General features: G+C 50.1%; 1 protein-coding gene across 2 annotated transcripts in view; it reads left to right on the top strand.

Moving 5' to 3' along the window:
- The window catches only part of LOC126295354 (putative sodium-dependent multivitamin transporter), a 308,018-nt gene that overhangs the window by 164,183 nt on the left and 121,101 nt on the right, over positions 1-22,734 (top strand). Inside the window, exon 1 of one of the 2 annotated variants that reach the window (XM_049987825.1) lies at positions 9,554-9,637. The exons of the other annotated variant lie outside the window; for it this stretch is intronic. Coding sequence (XP_049843782.1) covers positions 9,583-9,637 — 55 coding nt within the window. The 5' untranslated portion in view covers positions 9,554-9,582. Of the gene's footprint in view, positions 1-9,553; positions 9,638-22,734 lie in introns of those variants that run through there. 2 annotated transcript variants of the gene reach the window in all.

The following is a 22,734-nucleotide window of genomic DNA, read 5'->3' as shown; positions in this document are numbered from 1 at the left end:
AGTGACTCCACACAACATTCAGCAAGTTGATGACATCATTCGTGGTGACTGTCGGGTGACTGCAGATGAAGTGTGTCGCATTATTTCTCTTAGTATAGGCAGTGTGATCACGATTATTAAACAATTGGGGTACTCAAAAGTTTGTGCACGGTGGGTTCCAAGAATGTTAACCGATCAGAATAAAGAGGCAAGGAAAACAATAGCCTCCTAACACTTGCAGCGCTTCCGTTTGGAGGGAGATGAGTTTCTGAAAGAAATTGTGACTGGTGACGAAACATGGGTGCATTTTTTTGAACCCGAATCAAAGAGGCAGTCAATGGAGTGGCGTCACACAAGCTCGCCGAGGAAGAAAAAATTCAAAACTGTGCGATCGGCAGGGAAAGTTATGGCAACAGTTTTCTGGGATACAGAGGGTGTGATTCTGGTTGATTTTTTGGAGCAGGGATGCACAATAAATTCTGTTCAATACGTCACAACCCTCAAAAAACTTAAAGCACGTCTTCAGCGAGTTCGCCCAACAAAATCAATGGCAGATGTTCTTCTTTTGCATGACAATGCAAGACCACACACCAGTCGTCACACCTCTGACGAGATTGTCAAAATTGGATGGGAAGTTTTGCCTCATCCCCCATACAGCCCTGACCTGGCACCATCAGACTTCCATCTGTTCGGGCCACTAAAAGAAGCTCATCGTGGGATTCATTTTGAAGATGAGGAGGCCGTCAAAACATCCGTGCGTCAATGGCTTAGGAAGCAGAGCTGTGATTTTTACCGTGCTGGGATACATGCCCTTGTTCAAAGATGGACCAAAACTGTAGAGATGGGCGGAGATTACATTGAAAAATGACAAAATGATCCTCAATGTTGTGGTTTTCAACCTATGTAATTGCATTTAAATTTCCTGACAATTAAACGTAGAAAAAAAATTAGGAGGCATTACTTTTTGACTGACCCTCGTATTTGAGTTCACAAGTCGTTGGTAGCTGAGCGGTTAGCATGAGAGTCCGGTAGGTGGATCCACGCTTGTTAGCAGAAATGTTCTTGTATACTTCCACATGTTATTTACAAGTAAAAATATTAACAAATATTAAATGATACCTTGTAACTAAAAGTGCAATAGTTCCTGTTGCTAAGTGCATGAAAATGCCAGTATTAACAGTAGGTTAAAGTTTAGTGTAAATAATGGAAACACGGAATAGAAATTAAGAGTTAAATTTCTGAAACTTCCTGGCAGATTAAAACTGTGTGCCGGACCGAGACTCGAACTCGGGACCTTTGCCTTCCCCGGCAAGTGCTCTACCATCTGAGCTCCCCAAGCACGACTCACGCCCCATCCTCACAGCTTTACTTCTGCCAGTACCTCGTCTCCTACCTTCCAAACTTTACAGAAGCTTTCCTGCGAAACTTGCAGAACTAGCACTGCTGGAAGAAAGGATATTGCGGAGACATGGCTTAGCCACAGCATGGGGGATGTTTCCAGAATGAGATTTTCACTCTGCAACCGAGTGTGCGTTTATTTACATTTCTGTTAGCTGGCGTTGGTAGGTGGATACTGCTTCAGAAAGTTATCTAAATCTTCGCGTAGTATTTATTTGAAGCTGAACATACTGTTATCAAAAGTATCCGGACACACCCAAAAACATACGTTTTTCATATTAGGTGCATTTTGCTGCCAGATACTCCATATCAGCGACCTCAGTAGTCATTAAACACCGTGAGAGAGCAGAATGGGGCGCTCCGCGGAACTCACGGATTTCGAACGTGGTCAGGTGATTGGGTGTCACTTGTGTCATATGTCTGTACGCGAGATTTCCATGCTCCCAAACATCCCTAGCTGCACTGTAATGGCCTGACAATGAAGTGGAAACGTGAAGGGACACGTACAGCGCAAAAGCGTACAGGCCGACCTCGTCTGTTGACTGACAGAGAACGCCCACAGTTGAAGAGGGTCGTAATGTGTAATGGGCAGACATCTATCCAGCCTATCACACAGGAATTCCATGCTACATCAGCATTCACTGCAAGTACTGTGAATTAGGCGGGAGGTGAGAAAATTTGGATTTTACGGTCGAGCGGCTGTTCATGAGCCACACACCACGCTGGTAAATGCCAAACGACGCCTCGCTTGGTGTAAGGAGTGTAAACATTGGACGACTGAACAGTAGAAAAACGTTGTGTGGAGTGACGAATCGCGATACACAATGTGGCGATCCGATGGCAGGGTGTAGGTTTGGCGCATGCCCTGTGAACGTCATCTGTCCGCATCTCGTGGTGGTGCGGTAGCGTTCTCGCTTCCCGCGACCGGGTTCCCGGGTTCGATTCCCGGCGGGGTCAGGGATTTTCTGTGCCTCGTGATGACTGGGTGTTGTGTGATGTCCTTAGGTTAGTTAGGTTTAAGGAGTTCTAAGTTCTAGGGGACTGATGACCATAGCTGTTAAGTCCCTTAGTGCTCAGAGCCATTTGAACGTCATCTGCCAGCGTGTGTAGTGCCAACAGTAAAATTCGGAGGCGCTGGTGTTACGGTGTGGTCGTGTATTTCATGGAGGGGGCTTGCAGCCCTTGTTGTTTTGCGTGGCACCATCACAGCACAGACCTACATTGATGTTTAAAGCACCTTCCCACTGTTGAAGAGCAACTTTGGGATGGCGATTGCATCTTTCAACACGATCGAGCACTTGTTCATAACGCACGGCCTGTGGCGGAGTGGTTACACGGCAAAAACATCCCTGTAATGGACTGGCCTGCACAGAGTCCTGACCTGAATCCTATGGAACACCTTTGGGATGTTTTGGAACGCCGACTTGGTTCCAGGCCTCACCGACCGACGTCGATACCACACCCCAGTGCAGCACTCCGTTAAGAATGGGCTGCCATTTTTCAAGAAATGTTTCAGCACCTGATTGAGCTTATGCCTGCGAGAGTGGAAGCTGACATCGAGGTTAAGGGTGGGCCAACACCATACTGCATTCCAGCATTACAGGTTGCGGCCGCCACGAACTTGTAAGTCATTTTCAGCCAGGTGTCCGGATACTTTTGATCACATAGTGTAAGTACACTACAGGCCATTAAAATTGCTACACCAAGAAGAAATGCAGATAATAAACGAGTATTTATTGAACAAATATGTTACACTAGAACTGACATGTGATTACGTTTTCACGCAATTTCGGTGCATAGATACTGAGAAATCAGTACCCAGAAAAACCACCTTTGGCCCTAATAACGGCTTTGATACGCCTGGGCATTGAGTCAAACAGAGGTTGGATGGCCTGTACAGGTACAGCTGCCCGTGCAGCTTCAGCACGATACCACAGTTCATCAAGAGTAGTGACTGGGGTATAGTGACGAGCCAGTTGCTCGGCCACCATTGTCCAGACGTTTTCAGTTGATGAGATCTGGAGAATGTGATGGCCAGGGCAGCAGTCGAACATTTTCTGAATCCAGAAAGGCCCATACAGGACCTGCAACGTGCGGTCGTGTACAGCCAAGCGGATAATATTTACTGTATACAGAAAATAGAAGCGATTGAATTAAGGGTAGAGCCACAGATCGTAACACATCTGAAATGTAACGTTCGCTGATCAAAGTGCCGTCAATGCGAACTAGAGGTGACCGACACGTGTAACCGATGGCACCCCATACCATCACGCCGGGTATGGTGATGACGAATACACGCTTCCAATGTTAGTTCACCGCGATGGCGCCAAAGACGGATGTGACCGTCACGATGCTGTAAAGAGATCCTGGATTCATCCAAAAAATGACGTTTTGCCATTCGTTCACCAATGTTCGTCGTCGAGTACACCATCGCAGGCGCTCCTGTCTGTGATGCAGCGTCGCAGCCACGGTCTCCGAGCTGATAGACCGTGCTGCTGCAAACGTCGTCGAACTGTTCGTGCAGATGGTTGTTGTCTTGCAAACGTCCCCATCTGTTGACTCAGGGATCGAGACGTGGCTGCACGATCCGTTACAGCGATGCAGATAAGATGGCTGTCATCTCGACTGCTAGTGATACGAGGACCGTTGGGATCCAGCACGACGTTCCGTGTTACCCTCCTGAACCCACCGATTCCATATTCTGCCAACAGTCACTGGATCTCGACGAACGCGAGCAGCAATGTCGCGATACGATAAACCGCAATAGCGATAGGCTACAATCCGACCTTTATCAGAGTCGGAAACGTGACGGTACGCATTTCTCCTCCTTATACGAGGCATCACAACACAGTTTCACCAGGCAACGCCGGTCAACTGCCGTTTGTGTGTGAGAAATCGGTTGGAAACTTCGCTCGTGTCAGCACGTTGTAGGTGTGGCCACCGGCGACAACCTTGTGTGAATGCTCTGAATAGCTAGTCATTTGCATATCACAGCGTCTTCTTGATGTCGGTTAAATTTCGCGTATGTAGCACGCCATTTTTGTGGTGTAGCAATTTTAATGGCCAGTAGTGTACTAGTGCGGTATTCACCTAGTGGGACGTGTAAAACCGCCTAAAAGCCACATCCAGTCCAGGGTGGCCGGCCGCTGCAATCGCCCCCCCCCCCTCTTCCCCCCTAGTCGGTAATCCATCGGGCGGATTAGATTCGGAGTCTGTGATACTCCCAGTAACCCTGACGTGGGTGCTCTAGCGCACGCGGATTTCTGGGTGGGTAAAATCCGGATTTTCTATCATCTCGGTTCGTTAGTTAACAGCAGATATTCCCGTGTCTCACAGCGAGGGAGACGACCGTCTGACATAGTTCACGTCATCCTATAGCATACGACAAGCAAGTCTGAAACTTTTCTCTTTGCCACGGCAGACATGGAGCCGTTACATTTCTGAACTGAAACAGTCGTAGAAAGGAAACGGTAGGTTTCTGGACTTACTCAATCTCCTTTACAAGTCCTACAAGTTTATAATGGAAATTTCCAAGCATCCTGTATGTACAGGTACCGCTCGGGAATCTTCCAATCTTCAAAGCCAACTTTATCGAGTTATTATTATTATTATTATTATTATTATTATTATTATTGAGTGTAAGTGCTTTTGGAAATTGTGCTGGCACTGGACTTGTAAACAGCGACTGTAGAATTTTTCACGAGTTTCGCGGGGATCTGCCGACGTGCGTCGTCGTCATTCTGGAAATAGCGGCAAATAAGTCGCAGCGGCGGAACGTTGTGTTGGCCAACTGCGAACCGCAAATCCCAAAACCACGAGGTCGCCGCGTCGCCCGGCTGTAAATATCTGCTGCTGGGCCTGACTCACCAGCCGCTTACGAGAATCTGCCCGACGGAACTTGCCCACCAAAACGGACTGAATTACCACGATATCGTTGAACCATCACGACCACGATCATCACTACATAACCACCACCGCCTTCAGTTTTTTTTTTTTTTTTTTTAGTGATCAGTTTTCTGACTCGTTTCTTGCGGCCCGTCACGAATTCCCCGCCTGTGGCAACCTCTTCATCTCAGAGCAGCACTTCTACATCTGCATCTTCATATATACCCCGCTAGCCACCAAGCGGTGTGTGGCGGATATCTCCCCCCCCCCCCCCCCCCGGCTGTTCCACTCGCGGATCGCATCGCGCGAGGGAAAAACGACTGTCTGAACGCCTCTTCTACATCTACGTCATTACTCTGCAATTCACATTTTAAGTGCTTGGCACAGGGTTCATCGAACCACGATCATACTATCTCTCTACCATCTACCATTCCACTCCCGAACAGCGTGCGGTAAAAACGAACACCTAAACCTTTCTGCTAGAGCTCTGATTTCTCTTATTTTATTTTGATGAACATTCCTACCTATGTAGGCTCAACAAAATATTTTCGCATTCAGAAGAGAAAGTTATGGCTGAAAATTCGTAAATAGATCTCGCCGCGACGAAAAACGTCTTTGCTTTAATGACTTCCATCCCAACTCGCGTATCATATCTGCTACACTCTCTCCCCTATTACGTGATAATACAAAACGAGCTGCCCTTTTTTGCAACCTTACGATGTCCTCCGTCAATCCCACCTGGTATGGATCCCACACCGCGCAGCAATATTCTAACAGAGGACGATCAAGTGTAGTGTAAGCTGTCTCTTTAGTGGACTTGTTGCATCTTCTAAGTGTCCTGCCAATGAAACGCAACCTTTGGCTCGCCTTCCCCACAATGTTATCTATGTGGTCTTTCCAACTGAAGTTGTTCGTAATTTTTACACCCAGGTACTTAGTTGAATTGACAGCTTTGAGAATTGCACTATTTATCGAGTAATCGAATTCCAACACATTTCTTTTGGAACTCGTGTGGATCACCTCATACTTTTCGTTATTTAGCGTCAACTGCCATCTGCCACACCATACAGTAGTCTTTTCTAAATCGCTTTGCAACTGATACTGGTCTTCGGATGACCTCACTAGACGGTAAATTACAGCATCATCTGCGAACAACCTAAGAGAACTGCTCAGATTGTCACCCAAGTCATTTATATAGATCAGGAACAGCAGAGGTCCCAGGACGCTTCCCTGGGGAACACCTGATATCACTTCAGTTTTACTCGATGGTTTGCCGTCTATTACTACGAACTGCGACCTTCCTGACAGGAAATCGCGAATCCAGTCGCACAACTGAGACGATACCCCATAGGCCCGCAGCTTCATTAGAAGTCGCTTGTGAGGAACGGTGTCGAAGGCCTTCCGGAAATCTAGAAATACGGAATCAACTTGAGATCCCCTGTCGAGAGCGGCCATTACTTCGTGCGAATAAAGAGCTGCGTTGCACAAGAACGATGTTTTCTGAAACCATGCTGATTACGTATGAATAGGTCGATTCCTTTGAGGAACGTAGCATCGACAGGTTAGTGTTCATCACGAACGTGGTTTTGCAGTCAGTGCAATGGTTACAAATGCGGAGTTGGCAGATGCCCATTTGATGTACGGATTAGCACGGGGCAATAGCCGTGGCGCGGTACGTTTGTATCGAGACAGATTTCCAGAAGGAAGGTGTCCCGACAGGAAGACGTTCGAAACAATCGATCTGCGTCTTAGGGAGCACGGAACATTCCAGCCTATGACTCGCGCCTGGGGAAGAGCTAGAACGACGAGGACACCTGCAATGGACGAGGCAATTCTTCGTGCAGTTGACGATAACCCTAATGTCAGCGTCAGAGAAGTTGCTGCTGTACAAGGTAACGTTGACCACGTCACTGTATGGAGAGTGCTACGGGAGAACCAGTTGTTTCTGTACCGTGTACAGCGTGTGCAGGCACTATCAGCAGCTGATTGGCCTCCACGGGTACACTTCTGCGAATGGTTTACCCGACAATGTGTCAATCTTCATTTCAGTGCGAATGTTCTCTTTACGGATGAGGCTTCATTCCAACGTGATCAAATTGTAAATTTTCCCAATCGACATGTGTGGGTTGACGAGAATCCGCACGCAATTGTGCAATCACGTCATCAACACAGATTTTCTGTGAACGTTTGGGCAGGCATTGTTGGTGATGTCTCGATTGGGCCCCACGTTCTTCCACCTACGCTCAATGGAGCACGTTATCATGATTTCATACGGGATACTCTACCTGTGCTGCTAGAACGTGTGCCTTTACAAGTACGACTCAACATGTGGTTCATGCACGATTGAGCTCCTGCACATTAACAGTCGAAGTGTTCGTACGCTTCTCAACAACAGATTCGGTGACCGATGGATTGGTAGAGGCGGACCAATTCCGTGGCCTCCAAGCTCTCCTAACCTCAACCCTCTTGACTTTCATTTGAAAGCTCTTGTGTACGCAATCCCGGTACCAAATGTAGAGACTCTTCGTGCTCGTATTGTGGACGGCTGTGATACAATACGCCATTCTCTAGGGCTGCACCAGCGCATCAGGGATTCCGTGCGACGGCGGGTGGATACACGTATCCTCGCTAACGGAGGACATTTTGAACATTTCCTGTAACAAAGTGTTTGAAGTCACGCTGGTACGTTCTGTTGCTGTGTGTTTCCATTCCATGATTAATGTGATTTGAAGAGAAGTAATAAAATGAGCTCTAACATGAAAAGTAGGCGTTTCCAGAAACATGTGCACATAACATATTTTCTTTCATTGTGTGTGAGGAATGTTTGCTGAAAGTTTGGCCGTACCTTTTTGTAACACCCTGCATAAGACAAGTGTCTGGCACAGTTGTTAGATAGGTTACTGCTGCTACAATGGCAGGTTATCAGCACGTAAGTCAGTTAGGACGTGGTGTTACAGTCTGCTCACGAGCGACTGTACACAGCACCTCCGCGGTAGCGGTGAAGTGCGGCTATTCCCGTACGACCATGTCATGAGTGTACCGTGAATATCAGCAATAAGATAAAACATCTGATCTCCGACATAGTTGCGCCCGGAAAAAGATCCTGCAAGAGTGGGACCGACGGCGACTCGAGAGAATCGTTCAACGTGACACAAGTGTAACGCTTCCGCAAGTTGCCGCAGACAACAAGTGTCAGGGTGCGAACCGTTCAACGAAACATCATCGATATGGGCTTCCGTGTTTTGACATCGCTGTGAACGCACATTGGAAGCGTGTATTCGTCATCGCCATACTGGCGTATGACCCGGCGAGATGGTATGGGGTGCCATTGGTTACACGTCTCGGTCACCTCTTGTTCGCATAGACGGCACTTTGAACAGTGGACATTTCAGATGTGTTACGACCCGTGGTTCTACCCTCCATTCGATCCCAGCAAAACCTTACATTTCAGCAGGATAATGCACGACCGCAAGTTGCAGGTCCTGTACGGGCCTTCCTGGATACAGGAAATGTTCGACTGCTGCCCTGGCCAGCACATTCTCCAGACCCCTCGCCAACTGAAAACGTCTGGTCAATGGTGGCCAGTCACTACTCTTGATGAACTGTGGTATCGTGTTGAAGCTGCATGGGCAGCTGTACCTGTACACGCCATCCAAGGTTTGTGTGACTCAATGCCCAGGCGTATCAGGGCCGTTATTACTGCCAGAGGTGGTTGTTCTGGGTACTGATTTCTCAGGATCTAAGGACCCAAATTGCGTGAAAATGTAATCCCATGTTATTTCTAGCAACATATATGCGACCAACGAATACCCGTTTATCATCTGCATTTCTTCTTGGGGTAGCAATTTTAATGGCCAGTAGTGTAAAACTTTCCGCGAAATGAGAGACACCTAACACAGTGATACTCGAGCAGATGCTAAACTAGCAAGGTGGTTCGCGTACGGTGTGCAGAATCGTGTTAAGTACTGCATCCCGACCTAGAGACGGTGACTCACGGAGAAAACAGCTCGCACTGCTGTGTTAAGCGTAATCCCGTAGCGCAGCTGGGCTTACATAGTGAGCGGCGCTGGAACAACAGCTCTAGCCAGTGAGATCCGTCTGCAAGCGGGGCGCGGGCCAAGTCCCCCGCAAACATTCGTCCCTGCGGGCTGCAGATTACGATAGCTCAGCGCAGCCCGGTGCGCGGTTTGCCGTGGGATGAAGGCGCCCACGGCGGGCAAGGTCGAGACAGGCGAGTCTGGCCGGCGCCGGTGGCGTATAAAAGCAGCGGCGACCCGCCGCGGGAGCGGAAGTCGCCGCGTGGCAACGGCCGTGGCGGTCATGGACGTCGTAGAGGTAGTCGAGGGCGACTTCGGCCCCATAGAGCACGCGACAGGTAGGGCCTGCAGTCCGCTCAATACCACACTACTGGCCACGCCAGGAACAAATGCACATGATTAACGGCTATTCATTGGACAAATGTACAGCGTGTTACAAAAAGGTACGGCCAAACTTTCAGGAAACATTCCTCACACACAGAGAAAGAACACATGTCATGTGCACATGTGTCTGGAAACGCCTACTTTCCATGTTAGGTCTCATTTTATTTCTCTTCAAATCACATTAATCATGGAATGGAAACACACACCAACAGAACGTACCGGCGTGACTTCAAACACTTTGTTACAGGAAATGTTCAAAATGTCCTCCGTTAGCGAGGATACGTCCATCCACTCTCCGTCCCACGGAATCCCTAATGCGCTGATGCAGCCCTGGAGAATGGCGTATTGTATCACAGCCGTCCACAATACGAGCACGAAGAGTCTCTACATTTGGTACCGGGGTTGCGCAGACGAGAGCTTTCAAATGCCCCCACAAATGAAAGTCGAGAGGGTTGAGGTCAGGAGAGCGTGGAGGCCACGGATTTGGTCCACCTCTACCGATCCGTCGGTCGCCGAATCTGTTGTTGGGAAGCGTACGAACACTTGGACTGAAATGTGCAGGAGCTCCATCGTGCATGAACCACATGTTGTGTCGTACTTGTAAAGGCACATGTTCTAGCAGCACAGGTAGAGTATCCCGTATGAAATCATGACAGCGTGCTCCATTGAGCGTAGGTGGAAGAACGTGGGGCCCAATCGAGACATCACCGACAATGCCTGCCCAAACGTTCACAGAAAACTGTGTTGATGACGTGATTGCACAATTCTCGTCAGCGCACACATGTTGATCGTGAAAATTTACAATTTAATCACGTTGGAATGGAGCCTCATCCGTAAAGAGAACATTTGCACTGAAATGAGGATTGACACATTGTCGGATAAACCATTCGCAGAAGTGTACCCGTGGAGGCCAATCAGCTGCTGATAGTGCCTGCACACGCTGTACACGGTACGGAAACAACTGGTTCTCCCGTAGCACTCTCCATACAGTGACGTGGTCAACGTTACCTTGTACAGCAGCAACTTCTCTAACGCTGACATTAGCGTTATCGTCAACTGCACGAAGAACTGCCTCGTCAATTGTAGGTGTCCTCGTCATTCTAGGTCTTCCCCAGTGCTTGATGCTAGTACTGTAGAGCAATGAGTTGCATGTCAACACAAGCACCGAAGTCAACATTACCTTCCTTCAATTGGGCCAACTGCCGGCGAATCGAGGAAGTACAGTACATACTGACGAAACTAAACTGTGCTCTAACATGGAAATTAAGCGTTTCCGGTCACATGTCCACATAACATCTTTTCTTCATTTGTGTGTGAGGAATGTTTCCTGAAAGTTTTGCCGTACCTTTTTGTGACACCCTGTATATTTCTCGAAAGAAAAATCACGCAATATCTGTAAAATAATATAGCACAGTGAGTAATAACCGACAATAATGTACATAGTAGAACCAACATTTTGTCGGTGGTCACCTACAATCTTCGTTTACAAAATTCTTCCCTGCCTTATGCACTTCTTTCGTGTGGCCTAGTTTTTTCTGTTTTTATTTCCGAAATTGGTGAAGGTAATTTAAATCAACAAAAGCAAAAGCAAAACGGGGATAATGGAATGTAGTCGAATAAAGAGGGGTGATGCTCTAGGGAATTAGATTAGGAAATGAAACACTTGAAGTAGTAAAGGAGTTTTGCTATTTCGGGAGCAAAATAACGGATGATGGTCGAAGTAGGGAGGATATAAAATGTAGACTGGCAATGGCAAGGAAAGCGTTTCTGAAGAAGAGAAATTTGTTAACATCGAGTATAGATTTAAGTGTCAGGAAGTCGTTTCTGAAAGTATTTGTTTGGAGCGTATCCATGTATGGAAGTGAAACACGGAAGATAAGTAGTTTAGACAAGAAGAGAATAGAAGCTTTCGAAATGTGGTGCTACAGAAGAATGCTGAAGATTAGATGGGTAGATCACATAACTAATGAGGAGGTATTGAATAGAATTGAGGGGAAGAGGAGTTTGTGGCACAACTTGACTAGAAGGGATCGGTTGGTAGGACATGTTCTGAGGCATCAGGGATCACCAATTTAGTACTGGAGGGCAGCGTGGAGGGTAAAAATCGTAGAGGGAGACCAAGAGATGAATACACTAAACAGATTCAGAAGGATGTAGGCTGCAGTAGGTACTGGGAGGTGAAGAAGTTTGCACAGGATAGAGTAGCATGGAGAGCTGCATCAAACCAGTCTCAGGACTGAAGACCACAACAACAACAACATTTTGAATTTGTCTTGTGACTCCAACAAAATGCATATTTTTCTTACCAAATGCGTTTTGTTTTATTGAAATAAAATAAAATCAGTGGTCTTAATTAAACATACGAGGTGCGACAATAAAGTAATGAGACTGATGTGAAAAAAATGTTGCTGTCTCCTTCAAAGTAGTTTCATTCTGATTGCACAAACTTTTTCCAGCGCTTCTGCCGTTGATGGTAACATTTCTGGAACTCATCTTTTGTAATATCCCCCAACACCCTCGTCACAGCTTTTTTGGACATCTTGTGTTGTTTGAAAATTGTGTCCCTTGACCGTCGTTTTGACTCTCGGAAATAGAAAAAAGTCGCACAGAGCGATATCTGGTGAGTAAGGTGACTGTGGTAGTACTGAAATTTGTTTTGAGTTTAAAAATTGCCGTACTGACAGATTTTTGGGGACCATTTTCGTACAAATCTTTCTCATATAAATATCTTCAGTTATTATTAGACAAACCATTTCTCGATTGATGTTCAGTTCTTCTGCAATCATTTTCACGGATAATCTTCTGTCAGATCGTACGAGTTCACACACCCTGGCCAACTTGACATGCGTCCTAGAGGTTGATGGTCGTCCACAGCGGTTTTCACCTTCAACATTCGTTCCGCCTTCACTACACATTTTATGCCAACGAAAAACGTGAGCTCTTGACATACCCTCCTCTCCAAAAGCATTCTGAGGCTTACCGTAAGTTATGGTCGCGTTTTCACCCAATTTAATGCAAAAAGAAATAGCATACTTTTGTGCAATATTATGCGGTTCCATTTCCGTGACGAGAGTCATAAACACATGTTAACTTATTACAGCACAACTCAGGACTGAGCAGTTGCATCGATGTGCCGCTTGGACTAGAAACAGCTTATAGACCGAGGTCAAAGACATTGTGCCTACGCAAGTCTGTAGTGTTGCCACTTCTCGAAAAGAAAATCTGTCTCGTTATTTTATTGTCACACCTCGTATACCATTTAGCTTGATTTCTCCGTCTAATAAGAGTTCAATACAAAAGATGTTGATGTTAATACTTAAGATTTTTTCTCACATCAGGAAACGCCATCTGCTTACAAATTCTTTTAGATATTTCCTTGTTTGTACTATGGTTTCTTGTACCATAACTGCAAAGACAGATTGTCAACTTAAGTCTTAACTTATCCTTGATCTCAAAATTTGGCAGTGAAAAACCCTAAAACCTGTCTGGAAGTCAGAGAAATATCAGAGAATTTCTCCTTCGTAAACTTGTGGTAATCGTGATGAATAGTGAGAGCAGGCAGGATGTTGCATAGTGGTCTCACAGAAATGAAAACAAAAAATAAACGTATATGAAGACAGTAGCTGTTCTCGAAAGAACAGACACCATTCATGAGCGTGCAGCTCCTCTATATAGGTGATAATTGAAGCCCGCAGCTGCCGACAAGTGTTGTTGATATACCTCGATAGGGACAGCAGAAAATGTGTGCCCCGAGCGGGATTCGAACCCGGGATCTGCTGCTTACATGGCACACGCTGTATCTGAGCCACTGAGGACACAGATGAATCGCGCGACTGCAGGGACTTATCCCTTGCACGCTTCCCGTGGGATCCACATTCCCAACTGTCCAAAATCTACATACGTAATGTTCCTAATAGATATTTGCCCATCCACTCATTACTGGCGCACACTAAGGTGACGATTCCCGTAAGAGTTCGGGCAACCTGTGCGCATTCGCACAGGCCAAGGTCATTGGCTGGGTAGCGTTTAAATATATATATATATATGAAGATAGTAGCTGTTCTCGAAAGAACAGACACCATTGATGCGCTTCTCTAGAATAAATCATAATTAATTGAAACCCTCAGCTGCCGACTTATCACCAATACCGTGGACTTACAGATGTGTGTCGTGTGTGTTCCCTATGTGCCTATGCTATTAGCGCCAGTTTTGTGTAGTGCCACATTAAGTGGCACCACGTTCTGCGGTTATCCGTAATTTATTCGCACGACTGTAGTTTGCGTTTTACTTAAGCTCGAGTTCCGATGAAGTGACTCCAGAAAGTTCTTCCAGACTATGAAAGGCATGTGGTTTATTAATGCTTTATTGTTATTATAGGCCTAAGGCACACTTCAGCTGTATACAGGGTGAAAAGTATTTAAACCGACAAACTCTGGGAGGTTGTAGGGGACATCAAAACAAATGTCATTTCTTCCTATCAGGAGTATTTAAACTGGTAGAGGAAGGTTTCTCTGGCGGCAAATTAATTAAACCAACAAACAATTTTCCATTTTTTATGACCAAGAGACAACAACACAACCCAATATTTCAATTACAGTAGAGTTTCAAAAATGCCTCCAATGACACGTAAACAGAGGTTACACAGTCGGATCATGTTCTCTCTGACACGGGCAAAAACCCCAGGAGTATCCTGAACTATTACTGCTGCTGCTACTGTCCGGGCAACCAGATTGCGCATCTCTCCTCACACAAAAAAGTCCAGAGGGGACATATCTGGGGATCGAGCAGGCCACGGTACAGGACCACCTCTGCCAATCCAAGTTTCTGGGAAACGCCGGTCCAGGAATCGACGCACACGACGACTGAAATGTGCCGGCGCCCCGTCATGTTGGAACCACATGCGTTGTCTTGATGAGCGCTAGTAACTGTGGCACGTGGGTTATCCTCACTCCAAACACGCGAACTGTGCATGTTGAAGACTCCATCACGCCCGAACGTTGCTTCATCGGTAAACAACACATAGGCTGGAAATGTAGGATGCATTTCACACTGTTCCAGGCAGCACTGCGAAAACTGTGCTCTGGGTGGATAATCAACTGGTTCCAGGTTGTGGATACGTTGTATGTGAAATGGACGTAACATTCGCTCTCGAAGGACTGTTATTACATTCGTCTGATTCGTCCCCACGTTACGTGCAATTGCACGAGTGCTGACTGAAGGATCTCGCTCCACGTGTTGCAAGACAGCTTCCTCAAATTGCAGTGTTCTTACCGTGCGACGGTGTCCCTGTCCAGGTAATCTGCTAAATGACCCGGTCTCACGCACACGTTGGTACACAGTAGCAAAGGTCGTATGATGCGGGGTACGGCGATTAGGATATTGTTGTTGATAAACCGGCTGTGCAGCTCGTTCGTTGTGGTGCGCTACGTAGTACGCACCAACCGTGGTGGTGGTGGTTAGTGTTTAACATCCCGTCGACAATGAGGTCATTAGAGACGGAGCGAAAGCTTAGGTTAGCGAACGGCTGGGAAGGAAATCGGCCGTGCCGTTTCAAAGGAACCATCCCAGCATTTGCCTGAAACGATTTAGGGAAATCACGGAAAACTTAATCAGGATGGCTGGAGACTGGATTGAATCGTCATCCTCCCGAATACACCAACAGTATCGGTGTACTCACTACAGCTGTATCGCTCCATTAGTAAACAGAGACAATGCACTACTACACTGGTGGACAGCAGTTGCCTACAACTGAAGATCGTGATACGGCCTCTAACGATTGAAGAGATTAATATGGCCTCCACCGCTTTAAATAATCCTCATAGGAAAAAATGACATTAGGGAAAAATATTTGTTTTGATGTTCCCCACAACCTCCCAGAGTTTGCCGGTTCAAATACTTTCCACTCTGTGTAATGAGACGACAGGACTTCGAGGACTTTGTCTATTCATGCATAACAAATGATTACAATCAGCAATTAGTATAAGTAGGCTAACGGACAGATTTGATAGTTTTCGTATTGTTTAGAATATAATTACGTTGAAGTTCCACTACTAAGTGAAACAATAGTAGTCCTTCGTTGGTACAAAAAATTGTGTGTAGAACAATACATAAGTTCTTAATGTAATAGAAACTTTGTGCTCCATTATCTCACACATGACATTTTGGCACCTGGTCTAGTGGTACACAGTACCGTCCACTTCTTACAGACAAATTGCCTCAGGCCAGCAGCCAATCTGTGCCACCCACACGCCGTGCTTGCCCCACTTCGATCGACTACCACCTCTTTGCCACTGACCACTGTACCAGAGAGCCTACAGAGGATCCAAGCCCTAGGATAGGCCATTGCCTCTCGGCCACTGACCACTGTACCAGAGAGCCTCCAGAGGTTCCAAACCCTAGGATAGGCCATTGACCCTCCGCCACTGACCACTGTACCATAGAGCCTCCAGAGGTTCCAAGCCCTAGGATAGGCCATTGCCCCTCGGCCACTGACCACTCTACCAGAGAGCCTCCAGGGGTTCCAAGCCCTAGGATAGGCCATTGCCCCTCGGCCACTGACCACTGTACCATAGAGCCTCCAGAGGTTCCAATCCCTAGGATAGGCCATTGCCCCTTGGCCACTGACCACTGTACCATAGAGCCTCCAGAGCTTCCAAGCCATAGGATAGGACATTGCCCCTCGGCCACTGACCACTATACCAGAGAGCCTCCAGAGGTACCAAGCCCTAGGATAGGCCATTGCCCCTCGGCCACTGACCACTGTACCATAGAGCCTCCAGAGGTTCCAAGCCCTAGGATAGGCCATTGCCCCTCGGCCACTGACCACTGTACCAGAGAGCCTCCAGAGGATCCAAGCCCTAGGATAGGCCATTGACCCTCGGCCACTGACCACTGTACCAGAGAGCCTCCAGAGGTTCCAAGCCCTAGGATAGGCCATTGCCCCTCGGCCACTGACCACTGTACCATAGCCTCCAGAGGTTCCAAGCCCTAGGATAGGCCGTTGCCCCTCGGCCACTGACCACTGTACCATAGAGCCTCCAGAAGTTACAAGCCCTAGGATAGGCCATTGCCCCTCGGCCACTGACCACTGTACCATAGAGGCTCCAGAGGTTCCAAGCCCTAGGATAGGCCATTGCCCCTAGGATAGGCCATTGCCCCTCGGCCACTGACCACTGTACCATAGAGCCTCCAGAGATTCGAAGCCCTAGGGTAGGCCATTGCCCCTCGGCCACTGACCACTGTACCATAGAGCCTCCAGAGGTACCAAGCCCTAGGATAGGCCATTGCCCCTCGGCCACTTACCACTGTACCAGTGAGCGTCCAGAGGTTCCAAGCCCTAGGATAGGCCATTGCCCCTCGGCCACTGACCACTGTACCATAGAGCCTCCAGAGGTTCCAAGCCCTAGGATAGGCCATTGCCCCTCGGCCACTGTACCAGAGAGCCTCCAGAGGTTCAAGCCCTAGGATAGGCAATTGCCCCTCGGCCACTGACCACTGTACCAGAGAGCCTCCACAGGTTCCAAGCCCTAGGATAGGCCATTGCCCCTCGGCCACTGACCACTGTACCATAGAGCCTCCAGAGGTTCCAAGCCCTAGGATAGGCCATTGCCCCTCGACCACTTACCACTGTACCAGAGAGCCTCCAGAGGTTCCAAGCCCTAGGATAGGCCATTGCCCCTTGGCCACTGACCACTGTACCATAGAGCCTCCAGAGGTTCCAAGCCCTAGGATAGGCCATTGCCCCTCGGCCACTGACCACTGTACCAGAGAGCCTCCAGAGGTTCAAGCCCTAGGATAGGCCATTGCCCCTCGGCCACTGACCACTGTACCATAGAGCCTCCAGAGGTTCCAAGCCCTAGGATAGGCCATTGCCCCTCGGCCACTAACCACTGTACCAGAGAGTGTCCAGAGGTTCCAAGCCCTAGGATAGGCCATTGCCCCTCGGCCACTGACCACTGTACCATAGAGCCTCTAGAGGTTCCAAGCCCTAGGATAGGCCATTGCCCCTCGGCAACTGACCACTGCACCAGTGAGCGTCCAGAGGTTCCAAGCCCTAGGATAGGCCATTGCCCCTCGGCCACTGACCACTGTACCATAGAGCCTCCAGAGGTTCCAAGCCCTAGGATAGGCCATTGCCCCTCGGCCACTGACCACTGTACCATAGAGCCTCCAGAGGTTCCAAGCCCTAGGATAGGCCATTGCCCCTCGGCCACTGACCACTGTACCATAGAGCCTCCAGAGGTTCCAAGCCCTAGGATAGGCCATTGCCCCTCGGCCACTGACCACTGTACCAGAGAGTGTCCAGAGGTTCCAAGCCCTAGGATAGGCCATTGCCCCTCGGCCACTGACCACTGTACCATAGAGCCTCTAGAGGTTCCAAGCCCTAGGATAGGCCATTGCCCCTCGGCAACTGACCACTGTACCAGTGAGCGTCCAGAGGTTCCTAGCCCTAGGATAGGCCATTGCCCCTCGGCAACTGACCACTGTACCAGTGAGCGTCCAGAGGTTCCAAGCCCTAGGATAGGCCATTGCCCCTCGGCCACTGACCACTGTACCAGAGAGCGTCGAGAGGTTCCAAGCCCTAGGATAGGCCATTGCCCCTCGGCCACTGACCACTCTACCAGAGAGCTTCCAGAGGTTCCAAGCCCTAGGATAGGCCATTGCCCCTCGGCCACTGACCACTGTACCATAGAGACTCCAGAGGTTCCAAGCCCTAGGATAGGCCATTGCCCCTCGGCCACTGACCACTGTACCATAGAGCCTCCAGAGGTTCCAAACCCTAGGATAGGCCATTGACCCTCCGCCACTGACCACTGTACCATAGAGCCTCCAGAGGTTCCAAGCCCTAGGATAGGCCATTGCCCCTCGGCCACTGACCACTCTACCAGAGAGACTCCAGGGGTTCCAAGCCCTAGGATAGGCCATTGCCCCTCGGCCACTGACCACTGTACCATAGAGCCTCCAGAGGTTCCAATCCCTAGGATAGGCCATTGCCCCTTGGCCACTGACCACTGTACCATAGAGCCTCCAGAGCTTCCAAGCCATAGGATAGGACATTGCCCCTCGGCCACTGACCACTATACCAGAGAGCCTCCAGAGGTACCAAGCCCTAGGATAGGCCATTGCCCCTCGGCCACTGACCACTGTACCATAGAGCCTCCAGAGGTTCCAAGCCCTAGGATAGGCCATTGCCCCTCGGCCACTGACCACTGTACCAGAGAGCCTCCAGAGGATCCAAGCCCTAGGATAGGCCATTGACCCTCGGCCACTGACCACTGTACCAGAGAGCCTCCAGAGGTTCCAAGCCCTAGGATAGGCCATTGCCCCTCGGCCACTGACCACTGTACCATAGCCTCCAGAGGTTCCAAGCCCTAGGATAGGCCGTTGCCCCTCGGCCACTGACCACTGTACCATAGAGCCTCCAGAAGTTCCAAGCCCTAGGATAGGCCATTGCCCCTCGGCCACTGACCACTGTACCATAGAGGCTCCAGAGGTTCCAAGCCCTAGGATAGGCCATTGCCCCTAGGATAGGCCATTGCCCCTCGGCCACTGACCACTGTACCATAGAGCCTCCAGAGATTCGAAGCCCTAGGGTAGGCCATTGCCCCTCGGCCACTGACCACTGTACCATAGAGCCTCCAGAGGTTCCAAGCCCTAGGATAGGCCATTGCCCCTCGGCCACTTACCACTGTACCAGTGAGCGTCCAGAGGTTCCAAGCCCTAGGATAGGCCATTGCCCCTCGGCCACTGACCACTGTACCATAGAGCCTCCAGAGGTTCCAAGCCCTAGGATAGGCCATTGCCCCTCGGCCACTGTACCAGAGAGCCTCCAGAGGTTCAAGCCCTAGGATAGGCAATTGCCCCTCGGCCACTGACCACTGTACCAGAGAGCCTCCACAGGTTCCAAGCCCTAGGATAGGCCATTGCCCCTCGGCCACTGACCACTGTACCATAGAGCCTCCAGAGGTTCCAAGCCCTAGGATAGGCCATTGCCCCTCGACCACTTACCACTGTACCAGAGAGCCTCCAGAGGTTCCAAGCCCTAGGATACGCCATTGCCCCTTGGCCACTGACCACTGTACCATAGAGCCTCCAGAGGTTCCAAGCCCTAGGATAGGCCATTGCCCCTTGGCCACTGACCACTGTACCAGAGAGCCTCCAGAGGTTCAAGCCCTAGGATAGGCCATTGCCCCTCGGCCACTGACCACTGTACCATAGAGCCTCCAGAGGTTCCAAGCCCTAGGATAGGCCATTGCCCCTCGGCCACTAACCACTGTACCAGAGAGTGTCCAGAGGTTCCAAGCCCTAGGATAGGCCATTGCCCCTCGGCCACTGACCACTGTACCATAGAGCCTCTAGAGGTTCCAAGCCCTAGGATAGGCCATTGCCCCTCGGCAACTGACCACTGTACCAGTGAGCGTCCAGAGGTTCCAAGCCCTAGGATAGGCCATTGCCCCTCGGCCACTGACCACTGTACCATAGAGCCTCCAGAGGTTCCAAGCCCTAGGATAGGCCATTGCCCATCGGCCACTGACCACTGTACCATAGAGCCTCCAGAGGTTCCAAGCCCTAGGATAGGCCATTGCCCCTCGGCCACTGACCACTGTACCATAGAGCCTCCAGAGGTTCCAAGCCCTAGGATAGGCCATTGCCCCTCGGCCACTGACCACTGTACCAGAGAGTGTCCAGAGGTTCCAAGCCCTAGGATAGGCCATTGCCCCTCGGCCACTGACCACTGTACCATAGAGCCTCTAGAGGTTCCAAGCCCTAGGATAGGCCATTGCCCCTCGGCAACTGACCACTGTACCAGTGAGCGTCCAGAGGTTCCAAGCCCTAGGATAGGCCATTGCCCCTCGGCAACTGACCACTGTACCAGTGAGCGTCCAGAGGTTCCAAGCCCTAGGATAGGCCATTGCCCCTCGGCCACTGACCACTGTACCATAGAGCCTCCAGAGGTTCCAAGCCCTAGGATAGGCCATTGCCCCTCGGCCACTGACCACTGTACCATAGAGCCTCCAGAGGTTCCAAGCCCTAGGATAGGCCATTGCCTCTCGGCCACTGACCACTCTACCAGAGAGCTTCCAGAGGTTCCAAGCCCTAGGATAGGCCATTGCCCCTCGGCCACTGACCACTGTACCATAGAGACTCCAGAGGTTCCAAGCCCTAGGATAGGCCATTGCCCCTCGGCCACTGACCACTGTACCATAGAGCCTCCAGAGGTTCCAAGCCCTAGGATAGGCCATTGCCCCTCGGCCACTGACCACTGTACCATAGAGCCTCCAGAGGTTCCAAGCCCTAGGATAGGCCATTGCCCCTCGGCCACTGACCACTGTACCATAGAGCCTCCAGAGGTTCCAAGCCCTAGGATAGGCCATTGCCCCTCGGCCACTGACCACTGTACCATAGAGCCTCCAGAGGTTCCAAGCCCTAGGATAGGCCATTGCCCCTCGGCCACTGACCACTGTACCATAGAGCCTCTAGAGGTTCCAAGCCCTAGGATAGGCCATTGCCCCTTGGCAACTGACCACTGTACCAGTGAGCGTCCAGAGGTTCCAAGCCCTAGGATAGGCCATTGCCCCTCGGCCACTGACCACTGTACCATAGAGCCTCCAGAGGTTCCAAGCCCTAGGATAGGCCATTGCCCCTCGGCCACTGACCACTGTACCATAGAGCCTCCAGAGGTTCCAAGCCCTAGGATAGGCCATTGCCCCTCGGCCACTGACCACTGTACCATAGAGCCTCCAGAGGTTCCAAGCCCTAGGATAGGCCATTGCCCCTCGGCCACTGACCACTGTACCAGAGAGTGTCCAGAGGTTCCAAGCCCTAGGATAGGCCATTGCCCCTCGGCCACTGACCACTGTACCATAGAGCATCTAGAGGTTCCAAGCCCTAGGATAGGCCATTGCCCCTCGGCAACTGACCACTGTACCAGTGAGCGTCCAGAGGTTCCAAGCCCTAGGATAGGCCATTGCCCCTCGGCAACTGACCACTGTACCAGTGAGCGTCCAGAGGTTCCAAGCCCTAGGATAGGCCATTGCCCCTCGGCCACTGACCACTGTACCAGAGAGCGTCGAGAGGTTCCAAGCCCTAGGATAGGCCATTGCCCCTCGGCCACTGACCACTCTACCAGAGAGCTTCCAGAGGTTCCAAGCCCTAGGATACGCCATTGCCCCTCGGCCACTGACCACTGTAACATAGAGACTCCAGAGGTTCCAAGCCCTAGGATAGGCCATTACCCCTCGGCCACTGACCACTGTACCATAGAGCCTCCAGAGGTTCCAAGCCCTAGGATAGGCCATTGCCCCTCGGCCACTGACCACTGTACCATAGAGCCTCCAGAGGTTCCAAGCCCTAGGATAGGCCATTCCCCCTCGGCCACTGACCACTGTACCATAGAGCCTCCAGAGGTTCCAAGCCCTAGGATAGGCCATTGCCCCTCGGCCACTGACCACTGTACCAGAGAGTCTCCAGAGGATCCAAGCCCTAGGATAGGCCATTGACCCTCGGCCACTGACCACTGTACCAGAGAGCCTCCAGAGGTTCCAACCCCTAGGATAGGCCATTGCCCCTCGGCCACTGACCACTGTACCATAGCCTCCAGAGGTTCCAAGCCCTAGGATAGGCCATTGCCCCTCGGCCACTTACCACTGTACCAGAGAGCCTCCAGAGGTTCCAAGCCCTAGGATAGGCCATTGCCCCTCGGCCACTGACCACTGTACCATAGAGCCTCCAGAGGTTCGAAGCCCTAGGATAGGCCATTGCCCCTCGGCCACTGACCACTGTACCAGAGAGCCTCCAGAGGTTCCAAGCCCTAGGATAGGCCATTGCCCCTCGGCCACTGACCACTGTACCAGAGAGCCTCCAGAGGTTCCAAGCCCTAGGATAGGCCATTGCCCCTCGGCCACTGACCACTGTACCATAGAGCCTCCAGAGGTTTCAAGCCCTAGGTTAGGCCATTGCCCCTCGGCCACTGACCACTGTACCAGAGAACCTCCAGAGGTTCAAGCCCTAGGATAGGGCATTGCCCCTCGGCCACTGACCACTGTACCAG

This window comes from Schistocerca gregaria, chromosome 11, assembly GCF_023897955.1.
Source record: "Schistocerca gregaria isolate iqSchGreg1 chromosome 11, iqSchGreg1.2, whole genome shotgun sequence".
Taxonomy (NCBI): domain Eukaryota; kingdom Metazoa; phylum Arthropoda; class Insecta; order Orthoptera; family Acrididae; genus Schistocerca; species Schistocerca gregaria.
This window is presented reverse-complemented; position numbering and strand designations above follow the sequence as displayed.